At 46.8% G+C, this 13,283-nt stretch overlaps 1 protein-coding gene across 1 annotated transcript in view; it reads left to right on the forward strand.

Moving 5' to 3' along the window:
- NEDD4 (NEDD4 E3 ubiquitin protein ligase) overlaps positions 1–13,283 on the forward strand; it is a 143,597-nt gene that overhangs the window by 79,079 nt on the left and 51,235 nt on the right. The window contains exons 5-7 of the mRNA XM_075345749.1: positions 11,219–11,377; positions 11,616–11,681; positions 12,232–12,351. Coding sequence (XP_075201864.1) covers positions 11,219–11,377; positions 11,616–11,681; positions 12,232–12,351 — 345 coding nt within the window. The remainder of the gene's footprint in view (positions 1–11,218; positions 11,378–11,615; positions 11,682–12,231; positions 12,352–13,283) is intronic.

Genomic DNA, 13,283 nt, shown 5'->3' on the forward strand with positions numbered 1-13,283 from the left:
TGTCTTTGAATGGGGCTGAAATGTGGTACAAAGTATATTAAAACTCACAATGTAGTTAAAGGGTTAAACCCATCTTCATCTCTATTATCTGATAGTGCTCGTTGAAGGGGTTGTGGTTGACTTTTATATTGATGACCTATTTTTAGGATAGTTAATATCTGATTGATGGTGGTGCGACATCCAGCACCCACACTGATCAACGGTTTGTCGCTGCTGGCAAGTACTGCACATCCGCCCCTGTTGATTTTATTAGCACGCAGAGGTGCAGTTATCTGGCCTGGCCACTGTTCAGTACACGGCACAGTTCTTAGCAGCTCTACATCTCAGAACAGCCGATAGCCAGATCTCTCACCCCATCAGATATTGGTGAGCTAGCTTAGGCTAGGTTCACACTTCCGTTGTTTTAAAATCCGTCAGGTCCGTCAGCAACGGATCAGTCGTTTTTTAGTTGTCAACTGATACAACGGATGTGTTTTTCACAGGATTGCTTTCACAGGAATCCTGTGAAAAAACTGATCCGTTGCATCCGCTGTGCGTCCGTTTTGTTTGACAGATCAGTCATGATCCGTTTGTGTTTGGGACAGCCCAGTGGGTGTGCCAAACCTGCTGGGCATGCTCAGTAGAGCATGACGGAATCCAGCGCTGGATTCCGTCGTAAGACTGATTACGACAGAATCCAGCACCATAGACATACATTACAAGCGTGACAGACTGCGGCGGATTCCTGCGCGGTGCATCAATTTTGACGGCCAGAAAAACGTTACATTCTGCGTTGCTCCCGCCCGGCGGTCAGTCAAACGACTGACCGCGACGCAGCGGATGCAACGCAAGGTCATCAGTCGCAATCCGTCACTAATAGAAGTCTATGGGGAAAAACTGGATTCCTGCAAAATATTTTGCAAGATACCTTAATTCCTCAAGGCTACGGATTTTGACTGACTGCAAAACAACGGAAGTGTGAACTTAGCCTTAAGGATAGGCCATCAATACAAAAGTACCAAATAGCGTCTTAAGACCGTTTTACATTGTAATGCTTCTTAAACTTTTCATCCAATTTTGAGCTTCCTTTTTGAAGTCAGCCAGTGTTGCTGGAGCGCACCATTGCTTCCCAATCCCAGTCAACCTGCGCACAATGCTTACACGTTAGACTGCAGCAGTGGTCGGTCTCCTAGGTAACGAGCTGTAAAGAAAAGAAATGTATTAGGCTATGTACGCACTAGAACTGTGAAGTTTCTCAAGAAAATTTCTTGAGAAACTTCTGGAAGTGGAAGATTTCCAGACCTCCAGAAAAAATCCGCGGCAAATCCGCATGCGGATTTGCTGCGATTTTCCCGCAGGTTGTTCCTTGCAGATTATGCAGGCTGTACTGCCGAAATCCGCAGGATACCTGCGGAAAAGAATTGACATGCTCATTTTCTCAAGAAATTTTCTCAAGAAATTCTTCTCAAGGAAATTTCTTGAGAAAAATCCGCAGCGTGCGCACAGCTATTTTTTTTTTTTTTACATAGGATTTGCTGGGAAATGTCTGCACAAAGATTGCAGACATTTCTCAAATTTCCGCGGCAAATCGCGGGTAAAACGCACTAGTGCGCACATAGCCTTCATATTTTGAATGGTTACAATTGTTAAGTGGTAGATTTTAGAAGTGTTTGTTTTACTCACAATAATCAACTATTAAGATTGAATAACCATTAAGGGGCTATGAACGCTTGTGAATCTTTCTATTATGTGAAACAAATGTGATTTGTAGTGGATTAAAAATGGTAAACTATTCTGCAGCTTGCATGTATTATCGTGCTTCTGAAAAAATTAGACAGTCTTTTGTATTGCTCCAAAATATGCATTAGGGCTTATTTTCAGGGGATATCTTATTTTTCCATAAACGATCTACATAAATTCTTGAGCAAAAAAAATCAAGATTTATGCAAATATATTCATTTCCCAAGCCAAACCAAAGCCTTTGCTTTCCTTCCAGCAACACATTCACAGATCATGTCTTACAACTCAAGAAACGTGTTGCCGGACCTGATCCATACTTTTGCTTCATAACATTTCTTTGTAACCTGTGTTTTGGAGGCTATTGTACTCTACTCGCCATTTTTGCCCCGAGTCCACCACACTTCCTTTCTTCTACTTGACGGAATCGCCCCCATGTTGTCTGGGGGTCAAAATACTAGTACTGTACATTTCTTGCTAATCTATTTACATATGGTACTGTAGTGTAGAATTTGCTTGGCAAAGGGTCTATCCACCAAAGCAAACATCCCCAAAAGAATCACATTCAAAAGACCCCACAGGTCCGAAAACGATAACTGTTGTCAAGTGCCAGCTCTCACACACAGATCAGTTAGTCCTGCTGCCATCACTCCACTCCTGAGCCTTGGTGAAGGGTCTACCTGCCCTGCTGCATTTTATTTCCAAATGTGTTTTACTTTTTTACATGTATAGCTGCCTGGACTTTATTTCAGTTCACTTTTTTTTTTATGAACTAATATTTTTTGTGTAGGGCTTATATTTCAAGCATCCTCAAATCCCGAGAAATCATACCAGGGCTTATTTTTGGAATAGGTCATATTTTTGGAGAAAAACAGTTGCCCGATATTGGTTTCAGTCTCTTCAAGTCAGGCTTGTGTCTTCCTGAACATTAATGAAAGCTGATATCTGATCATATGAAATCAAATTTTGTTGCATAATACATGCGGAAGTTTTTATTTTATTTATTTTTTTAAAAGGTGTGTGTATACGTTTAAGCGGAGCGGAGAGTAGGTTCCTACTATTACCTACATATGTTGTGGCGCTCAGAAAATCGATACAATCTTTTTATTTTTTTTTTTTTTTTTTTTTTTTTTTTTTTTTTTTTTTTTTTTATTTGCTGCAAAGTATACAGTTTGACAGTTCGGCTTAAGATATGTGAATATTTTGTCTGACTTGTATAAAGCAATCTGTACATTAAAAAAATATTTCCAAAAATAAAGTTTGCTGAATGAAGAATATATTGTTTCTTCAGCGCTCTATTGGGAGACCCAGACGATTGGGGTATAGCTACTGCCTCCGGAGGCCACACAAAGCACTACACCAAAAAGTGCAAGGCCCCTCCCCTTCTGGCTATACCCCCCCGTGGTATCACGGGTTCTCCAGTTTTTCAAGCTTTGTGCGAAGGAGGTCAGACATCCATGCATAGCTCCACAGATTTTAGTCAGCAGTAGCTGCTGACTATTTCGGATGGAAGAAAAGAGGGCCCATATAGGGCCCCCAGCATGCTCCCTTCTCACCCGTTGATGGTGTTGTAAGGTTGAGGTACCTATTGCTGGTACGGAGGCTGGAGCCCACATGCTGCTTTCCTTCCACATCCCCCTGGGGGGCTCTGAGGAAGTGGGATCCTGCCGGCCTCAAAGCTCTGACGCCGGGCTCCATCCACAGACCCATTTGAACCTGCTGGATACGGAGCTGGAGTACCGTTCAGGGACATGGCCCTGCACCATTACAGGTACTCTGTGTCCCCGTACACACAGGCACAGCACACTCCAGACTTGCTGGGTGTGCTAGTGCGCCGGGGACAGTAAAGGGTTACAGTCACTGCAGCTTTGCTGAGTGACTTTGTGTATTGGGAACTACCGCGCCGGACGCTCCGGGAGCGGCGGCGCGGCTGGGACTTGTAGTTCGCCGGGGACTGGGCGCCGACCGCGCTTTTACGGCGGCGGCGCTTATAAATCCAGTCCCCGGCTTCTGCGGCCTAGTGCCGCTTCGTTCCCGCCCCCTCCCTGTCACTCAGGGAAGGGGACAGACGCTGAGCAATCAGCAGCGCCGAGGGCTGGAGCCTTATTTACATGCTCCAGCCCTCTCACTGCACACTGTCGGACGCCGGATTCCCGCTCTGACTTGGGGCACGCCCACGGCCCGCCCCTCCTCACACGAGCTGGGGAAGACGCCGGCAGCCATTACTGCAGTCCGAGCTCGGACTTTCGGCAACCAGGCAGGACGGTGGCGACCATACACCCGCTTATAGGCGGGCGGTAAGCGGCACACATAGTGCTGACCCCAATATATACTGCAGTGTGTACATGTGTATTTTAACTGCATAGGTCGCTATATGCCCGCTTGGAGAGCGACACATCAGCAGCAGGAAAGCAGGTGTGCTAAGGCACAGGCTTTCTAGGCTGCTTGTATTGCACGTACTGAAGTGTTCATTTGTGTTTATGCTTGTATGCTATACACTGCACTGTACAGTCGCTAGTCTTAGCTATATTCTCCTGGAATGGCTAGACTACAGCAGCAGAAAACCAAGGGTGCTGGGGCACAGGTTTTTTTCTATGCTGCTTGTATTGCATGGGCTGCAGTGTGCATTTGTGCTTGTATGCTATACATTGCACTGTATGGTCACTCTTCTGGGCTATATTCCCCTAGATGACTAGTCTACAGCAGCAGAAGAGCAGAGGTGCCAGGGCACAGGCTTCTATGCTGCTTGTATTGCTTGTGCTGCAGTGTTCTTTTGTACTTTATGCTTGTATGCTATACATTGCACTGTACGGTCACCAATCTTGGCTATATACTTCTAGATGGCTAGTCGGCAGCGGCAAAAAAGCAACACAGATTTTCAGTGCGGTTTTTACTACATGGGATGCTGTTCATGACACCGTCCCATTGTGTGCATGCTCCCCTGTAGCACTTCGTCTGCCGGGGTCTCTAGCACTTCGTCTGCCGGGGTCTCTACTAGTCGTGGCCAAAGAAACCACCTGTCATCCCTGTCCAAGGACAGGGACGGAGTTGCAGTTTCGACAGATATATTGTCATAAGATAGAGACTTGCAGTCCAGACAGGCCATGGGCAATCTTCCTGACCAACCTCATTTGGAACGGGGGGGTCCCAGGAGGACTCTCTGTATGATAAGGCAGCTCTCCAGGACTTTGATCCTGACATCGCTATCAATCCGGATACACCGGATGGTAACGCCATACGGAATGATCCTATAGCGTCCATCAATGGAAGGTTGGATCTTTCTCCCTCAGCTCCCCCAGTGGAGGAGTCAGCTTCACAGCAGGAGAAGTCCCTTTTCAGTATCTCAAACGGATATTGAGTATTTTTCTGGCCACGCTGACTTCAGAGAAGCAGTCCAGAAACACCACGCTTACCAGATAAGCGTCTTCTCCAAACGTTTTTAAGATACACGTTATCCCTTTTCCCCTGACGTGGTCAAGCGCTGGACCCAGGGTCCAAAGGTGGATTCTCCAATCTCCAGGCTTGCGTCTAGAGCCATAGTTGCACTGGAGATGGGGCTTCACTTAAAGATGCCATTCACAGACAGATGGACTCTGGTTGAAATCTGTCTAGGAGGCTATCGGCGTGTCGGTTGCTCCGGCATTCACAGCCGTATAGGCAACCTAACCTTTTCAGCTGTTCTTGCGCAGCTGGCCTTGAGCACATGTACATCTGTACCGCAGAGGCGTCCGTAACTCCGCAATGTCTGCACTGCGACTTACCCTATTAATGCTGTCCTAAAAGTACAGTCGAGGTTTCGGTCCTTCCCAAGCTCGGGCAGGTCCCAATTGTCCTCGTGCAAAAGGGCTACAAAACCTCAGACGGGCTCAGATTCCGGCCGGGCTCAATCACGCCCAAGGAAGGCAGCCGGAGGAACCGCTACCAAGGCGGTCTCCTCATGACTCTCAGCTCTCTCTCTCTCTCCGCATCCGCGGTTGATGGCAGACTCCCCCGCCTTTGGCGACATTTAGCTGCCACAGGTCACAGACCGGTGGGTGACGGACACTGTGCTCACGTGCACAGGACAGTGTTCTGTTCTCGTCCTCCGACTCCATTCTTCAGAACGGCCCCACCTCCCCACCGAGCAGATGCCCTGCTGCAGGCGGTGGACGCTCTAAGAGCAGAAGGAGTGGTGATCCCTGTCCCCCCTCAGGAACGAGGGCGAGGGTTTGTACTCCAATCTCTTTGTGGCTCCAAAAAAGGACGGCTCCTTCCGTCCTGTTCTGGACCTAAAACTGCTCAATAAGCATGCGAACGCCAGGCGGTTCCGGATGGAATCCCTCCGATCCGTCATTACCTCAATGTCTCGAGGAGACTTCCTTGCCTCAACAGACATCAAAGATGCCTATCTCCACGTGCCAATTGCTACGGAGCACCAACGTTTTCTACGTTTTGTGATAGGAGACGACCATCTTCAGTTCGTAGCTCTGCCATTCGGTCTGGCGACAGCCCCACGGGTGTTCACCAAGGTCATGGCAGCAGTGGTAGCAGTCTTGCACTCTCAGGGACACCCGGTGATCCCTTACTTGGACGATCTACTCGTCAAAGCACCCTCCCTTGAGGCATGACAACGCAGCCTGAATGTTACGCTGGAGACTCTCCAGACTTTCGGGTGGATCATCAATTTGGCAAGGTCAAATCGGTCACCGACTCAATCACTAACGTATCTCGGCATGGAGTTCACACTCTATCAGCGATAGTGAAGCTTCCGCTGAACAAGCAGCGTTCACTGCAAACAGAGGTGCAGTCTCTCCTTCAAGGCCAGTCGCACCCCTTAAGGCGCCTCATGCACTTCCTAGGGAAGATGGTGGCAGCCATGGAGGCAGTTCCCTTTGCGCAGTTTCATCTGCGCCAACTGCAAGGGGACATTCTCCGCCAATGGGACGGGCAGTCAACCTCCCTGGACAGGAAAGTCTCCCTTTCCCAGACGGCCAAGGACTCTCTGCAATGGTGGCTTATTCCCACCTCATTGTCACAGTGAAGATCCTTCCTACCCCCATCCTGGGCAGTGGTCACGACAGATACGAGTCTGTCAGGGTGGGGAGCAGTTTGTCTCCGCCACAGGGCTCAGGGGACGTGGACTCAGCAGGAGTCCACCCTTCAGATCAATGTTCTGGAAATCGGGGCAGGGTATCTTACCCTACTAGCTTTCCAGCAGTGGCTAGAAAGAGAGCAGATCCGAATCCAGTCGGACAACTCCACAGCGGTGGCATACATCAACCACCAAGGAGGGACGCGCAGTCGGCAAGCCTTCCAGGAAGTCCGGCGAATCCTCATGTGGGTGGAGGACACAGCATCCACCATATCCGCAGTTCACATCCCGGGCGTAGAAAACTGGGAAGCAGACTTCCTCAGTCGCCAGGGTATGGACGCAGGGGAATGGTCCCTTCACCCGGACGTGTTTCAGGAAATCTGTCGCCGCTGGGGTGTGCCGGACGTCGACCTAATGGCGTCTCGGCACAACAACAAGGTCCCGGCATTTATGGCACGATCGCGCGATCACAGAGCTCTGGCGGCAGACGCCTTAGTGCAAGATTGGTCGCAGTTCCGGCTCACATGTGTTTCCACCTCTGGCACTCTTGCCCAGAGTACTGCGCAAAAAATCAGATCCGATTGCAGCCGCGTCATACTCGTCGCCCCAGACTGGCCGAGGAGATCGTGGTACCCGGATCTGTGGCATCTCACGGTCGGCCGACCGTGGTCACTACCAGGCTGGCCAGACTTACTGTCCCAAGGGCCGTTTTTCCATCGGAATTCTGCGGCCCTGAACCTGACTGTGTGGCCATTGAGTCCTGGATCCTAGCGTCTTCAGGATTATCCCAAGGGGTCGTTGCCTCCATGAAACAGGCTAGGAAGTCCACCTCTGCTAAGATCTACCACAGAACGTGGAAGATTTTCTTAACCTGGTGCTCGGCTCAGGGAGTGTCTCCCTGGCCATTTGCATTGCCTACTTTTCTTTCCTTCCTGCAATCGGGGTTAGAAAAGGGCTTGTCGCTCGGCTTCCTTAAGGGGGAAGTCTCGGCACTATCCGTGTTTTTTCAGAAGCGTCTAGCACGTCTTTCTAAGGTGCGCACGTTCCTACAGGGGGTCTGTCATATCGTACCCCCGTACAAGCGGCCGTTAGATCCATGGGATCTCAACAGGGTATTAGTTGCTCTCCAGAAGCCGCCTTTCGAGCCTCTGAAGGAAGTTTCCTTTCTCGCCTGTCACAGAAGGTGGCGTTTCTCGTTGCGATCACATCGCTTCGGCGAGTGTCTGAGCTGGCAGCTCTGTCATCCAAGGCTCCCTTCCTGGTGTTCCACCAGGACAAGGTAGTGCTGCGCCCCATTCCGGAGTTTCTCCCTAAGGTCGTATCCTCATTTCATCTTAATCAGGATATATCCTTGCCTTCCTTTTGTCCTCATCCGGTTCACCGGTATGAAAAGGACTTACGTTTGTTAGATCTGGTGAGAGCACTCAGACTCTACATTTCCCGCACGGCGCCCATGCGCCGTTCCGATGCACTTTTTGTCCTTGTCGCTGGTCCGCGCAAGGGGTTGCAGGCTTCTAAAGCCACCCTGGCTCGATGGATCAAAGAACCAATTCTAGAGGCCTACCGTTCTGCGGGGCTTCCGGTTCCTTCAGGGCTAAAAGCCCACTCAACCAGAGCCGTGGGTGCGTCCTGGGCATTACGACACCAGGCTTCGGCTCAACAAGTGTACCAGGCAGCTACCTGGTCCAGTCTGCACACTTTCACCAAGCATTATTAGGTGCATACCTATGCTTCGGCGGATGCCAGCTTAGGTAGAAGAGTCCTGCAGGCGGCAGTGACACCCCCGTAGGGGAGGGCTGTTTTGCAGCCCTAACATGAGGTATTTCTTTACCCACCCAGGGACAGCTTTTGGACGTCCCAATCGTCTGGGTCTCCCAATAGAGCGCTGAAGAAGAAGGGAATTTTGTTACTTACCGTAAATTCCTTTTCATCTAGCTCTTATTGGGAGACCCAGCACCCGCCCTGTTGTCCTTCGGGATGTTTTTGTTGTTTGCGGGTACACATGTTGTTCATGTTGAACGGTTTTTCAGTTCTCCGATGTTACTCGGAGTTAATTTGTTTAAACCAGTTATTGGCTTTCCTCCTTCTTGCTTTGGCACTAAAACTGGAGAACCCGTGATACCACGGGGGGGTATAGCCAGAAGGGGAGGGGCCTTGCACTTTTTGGTGTAGTGCTTTGTGTGGCCTCCGGAGGCAGTAGCTATACCCCAATCGTCTGGGTCTCCCAATAAGAGCTAGAAGAAAAGGAATTTACGGTAAGTAACAAAATTCCCTTCATTTTGATGTTTAGCGTACAAATGAATTAATACTATATTTATCTTATATGGACAGTAAATTCATTAACCACATCTCTATTAGACTTAAAATATAGGGCCCAAAATTTTTCTTACAGTACTTATATATGTGAGCTGTGAACAGAGCATAGAATTGCTCGTCAATGTACGTTGTCTTTGTTCGCATTCTCCTCAAAGAAAACCTGACTGTCCATGGCTGTTGGTACAGCTGGGATACGTTTTCTGTGTCTCAGTACCTATTCTGTAAGTTTATACACGCAGTTAGATGCAACCATGCTTCATCAGACATAGTGTATTATAGTGGGTCCAAATGGTCGTCTATGATCATAATCAGTAGCCAATTACAATATGACAGACTACTTTTTAGCCTTCTCTTTGCACAACTGACACTTTAAGTATGGCTTAAAGTGAAGCAATTTCAGTTAATATTGACATATGCTGATAAGGCCCTGGTGCGAAAACAATCACTGCAAGTAAACAGCAAGCAGCTTGATAGAGATGCATCTTTAATTCTGTTTTAACCCTTACATCATGCTTTCTTCAATTTACATAGCAAAAACCTGCTGAACCGTTCTCTTTAAAGATACCATATCACATTTCTTGAATACCAATGTTGAACATACTCATGCACAGCACTATTTCCCTTCACAAGAGTATTACTTGACTGGCAGAGAAGGATACAGTGGTACAGCTAGTACAGTTTCACTGAATAAGGTCAGAATAGCATTATCCTACACAAGCCAGACAGGCCACCCTGTCGCATTAAATGTCTACGGATCCTCAATTGGCCACATGATATATTTTTAATTGAGAATAAGAATACAACAAGAAAATATATCCTATACCAAGTAGACAGTAAACAGACCAGTCAATATCGCAATGATACTGTTAAAGGGGTGGTTCACTACTCAGCATTAGTGGCAACATCGATGTAAATGTCATAGGGCAAGCTTTTCTTAAATACCTTGTGTAGTAAATTCTTAGCCTGCGCGGCGCTATTGCAGTCCCCACATTCCCATCAAGTGACCCCCCCCTCCCTCCCCAGGTCTCCGTGACCTCGGAGATCCGGTGATGTTACGCGAACTGGAAGTTGACCCTATATCAGAGCCTGGCCCCAGTCTTCCTGAGTGACTGGGCTGTGGGTGCAGTTTCACCTCTCGACACAGCTCTGCATCGTTCTTGCTTGCGGTGCTCTGCAGTGAAGGAGAGAGTGTGCGAGATGCTGGCCTGTGGCGAGTGGTGAAAATACGCCCACGGCCCAGTCACTCAGGAAGACTGGGGTCAGGCTCGGTGATGTCGGGTCAACTGGAAGTTGACGTGACATTACTGGATCTCAGAGGTCACTGAGCCCAGGGGTAAATTGATGGGGATTTATGGACCACAATAGCACCGCTCAGTCATAATGTACTACACAAGGTATTTGAGAAAAGCCTTCCCTATGAGCGTTACATCGATGTGGCCTCTAATGCTGAGTAGTGAACCACCTCTTTAAGTTGGACCCTAAACTTAAGGCTGGAAGGGCAAACAGTGAAGCTTGTGTGCTCTGCAGGAAGAAGTATCATAAAACTGTCCCTGGTTGTTGTTGGGGAAGGGTGCAAAGGGCTTAACGTGAAACTTGCCAAAATTAGCCAGAGGACTTAGTATGACAATATTAGGTAAGATGGCTGTAAGCTTATGCTTTTACGGGGGAAAAAGGGAGGAAATCAGAAATTAAAGGGAAAAGACAGAAGGAAGGGAAAGGGGCAAACCGGGGCCACCCAACATAACTACTGAATCCCCTACCACAAAGAGACTCGTACTACAAGGTCTGCCTGGAGCACTTTGGAGTCCTTAAGTCCTCCCGGGAACTGTTGTTTTTTGATAGAGTAAGCCAAAAGAATAATACAAAATTAAGTAATTTGGTAATGCCTCTTATAATATGGAAGTGAAGACACTGCAAAATACTCCTTTTGGAGCCATTGCGATCTGAGTTTTATGCTTTTTACATAGGCAATTGGATAAAAATTTGGGGGCAAATCTCTGCAGACTTAATTTATATCCGTGTAAATTCTTTATTGTATTAAAATGTACAAATAACCGTGAAGAGCTGCTGATGCCAACCTGAAGATTCATTGGTTTTCTTTTTTGTGGTTAATAGAGTTGGGAAATTATTACGGAGGATGATGCTACAGTATACAGCAATCACTCTGCTCAGCCCATGCCTGGCACTGATCTCCAAGCACAAGTCACTGATGAGCTCACCGCCAGACTCCACATATCTGGAGATGGAGCCGCTGCTAGACACAGCTCCAACACTGTAAGTATGCTTCTTATATCCCAATGTTATTACTAATAACCGGGACTACAATCAGTAGCACACAACCTCTACATCATGACGGAAGAGACTTGAAGGAGCTCTGTTCTTTGCAGTCCCTAGATCTTTGGTGATTGGACCCTTCCACTCATATTGATGACAAATCTTGGCATTTATAATATGCTCCACTATGCTTAATATATTTGTGCATTTTATTTTCCTCCCCTTATATTTTATTAAGGCGCATTCCAGCAGAAGAGAAAACCTGCAGTCCTATACACAAGAAGAACTTCCTACATTACCTGTTGTAAGAATGGTTTTCCATCTAGTGCATGATAACTTTTGTGTACCCTTTGTCTTGTGGTCTGTGTACAGTGAAAATGTGAGCGTTTTAACCTCAAGGAGCATTAGTACATTAGATTAATGGAGTTTCTCTTGAGGACACCCAAGTCCTTATATCCTACATAAGAATATTAGTGCAGGCTTGCTTTCTCTGGCGCTCCACTATACGAGTCCTGCTGTTCTGGAAGACGTGAGCCATCCTTGTATTATAAGCATGGCTAGTCCTCTCAATTACTACCTTGTAACATTACATTTCCCCTACAATGGCTGCCTCCCTAAAAATACTTGGCTGGTCATGACTTCCCCTGGCAAAATCAGTTATTTGCCAAGGGTGTTAGTAAGACTTCAGAGACAAACTACTAATTGTCTGGTTGCTTATTGACTGCGGTTGCCTCTGAAACAAGCCCTTTAACCTCTTGCATGCTTTTTTATTCTATGCTTTATCTTCATAGCTTCATTTTTTAGTTTTTTAATTAATGCTGTTTTGGTTTTTTTGTTTTTTTTCTTCCTTCCAGTTGTTACCGACATTCTCAGGGTTGCCTCCTGGTTGGGAAGAAAAACAAGATGAGAAAGGAAGGTCATATTACATAGATCACAATACTAGAACTACAACGTGGGAGAGACCTGTAGTTCAGGTACTACTAAGGCGCACGCTGCGTTTTTTGCCGCATTTTTTTGGGTGCAGTTTTTTGCTTTTAAAACTGCATGCATTTCCTTCCCCAGCAAAGTGTGAGATTTATTTTTTTGCTGTGCACACGTTGCAGCTTTTTTTTTTTTGGCTGCGTCTTTGTGGTGACCACAAAGATGCAGCTGGTCAATTCTTTCTGCGTTTTTGCCAGTGTGTTTGAGCCCTTCTAGTCAATAGATTCGACTTAAACACACTGGGCAAAAACGCTGTACAACGTGGCAAGAAATGCATGCCTAGGGAGGTTTTTTTTTGTTTTTTTTTTTAAGTCCAAGAACGTGCATCTTTGTGGTCACCACAAAGATGCAACGTGCGCACATAGCCTAAATCCTCTCCGAATTTAAAGCTGCTTACTTTAGAACTCCTAAATGAAAGTTGCTTTGGGGGTCTGTTGGGAGACTGTGAGCACAGGTATGTTTTTTGTTCGAGCCAACAATTAATGTATGTACACATGCCCTTTTATATTCGGATCACCAGGTCAGATGTGACCAATATTTTCTCTTTATTTGGTGAGCAAACTGTTCGGGTTTTGGTACGCAGAACGAGCATTTCAATGGTTGGTGCTCATTTACAAAGTATAATGGAAGTCGTTAAGGAACGTGAGCCTTTTTCTGGAAGATCTTCCAGAAAAATGCTCAAGTTCGCCATTCACTTCCATTATACTCCGTAAAGGAGTACCGTTCACTCCAGCATCAAAATGCTCTTTACGAGTACCAAGCTACCAAGCAGTTCATTCATCACTATTCACATCATTATTTATTATTATTATTATTATTATTATTATTATTATTATTATTATTATTATTATTATTATTATTATTATAATATTAGATGTCTTGACATTGTGCTGAAATGGTATGACAACATAGTTACATGTTGCAA

Source organism: Anomaloglossus baeobatrachus, chromosome 4 (assembly GCF_048569485.1).
Source record: "Anomaloglossus baeobatrachus isolate aAnoBae1 chromosome 4, aAnoBae1.hap1, whole genome shotgun sequence".
Taxonomy (NCBI): Eukaryota; Metazoa; Chordata; class Amphibia; order Anura; family Aromobatidae; genus Anomaloglossus; species Anomaloglossus baeobatrachus.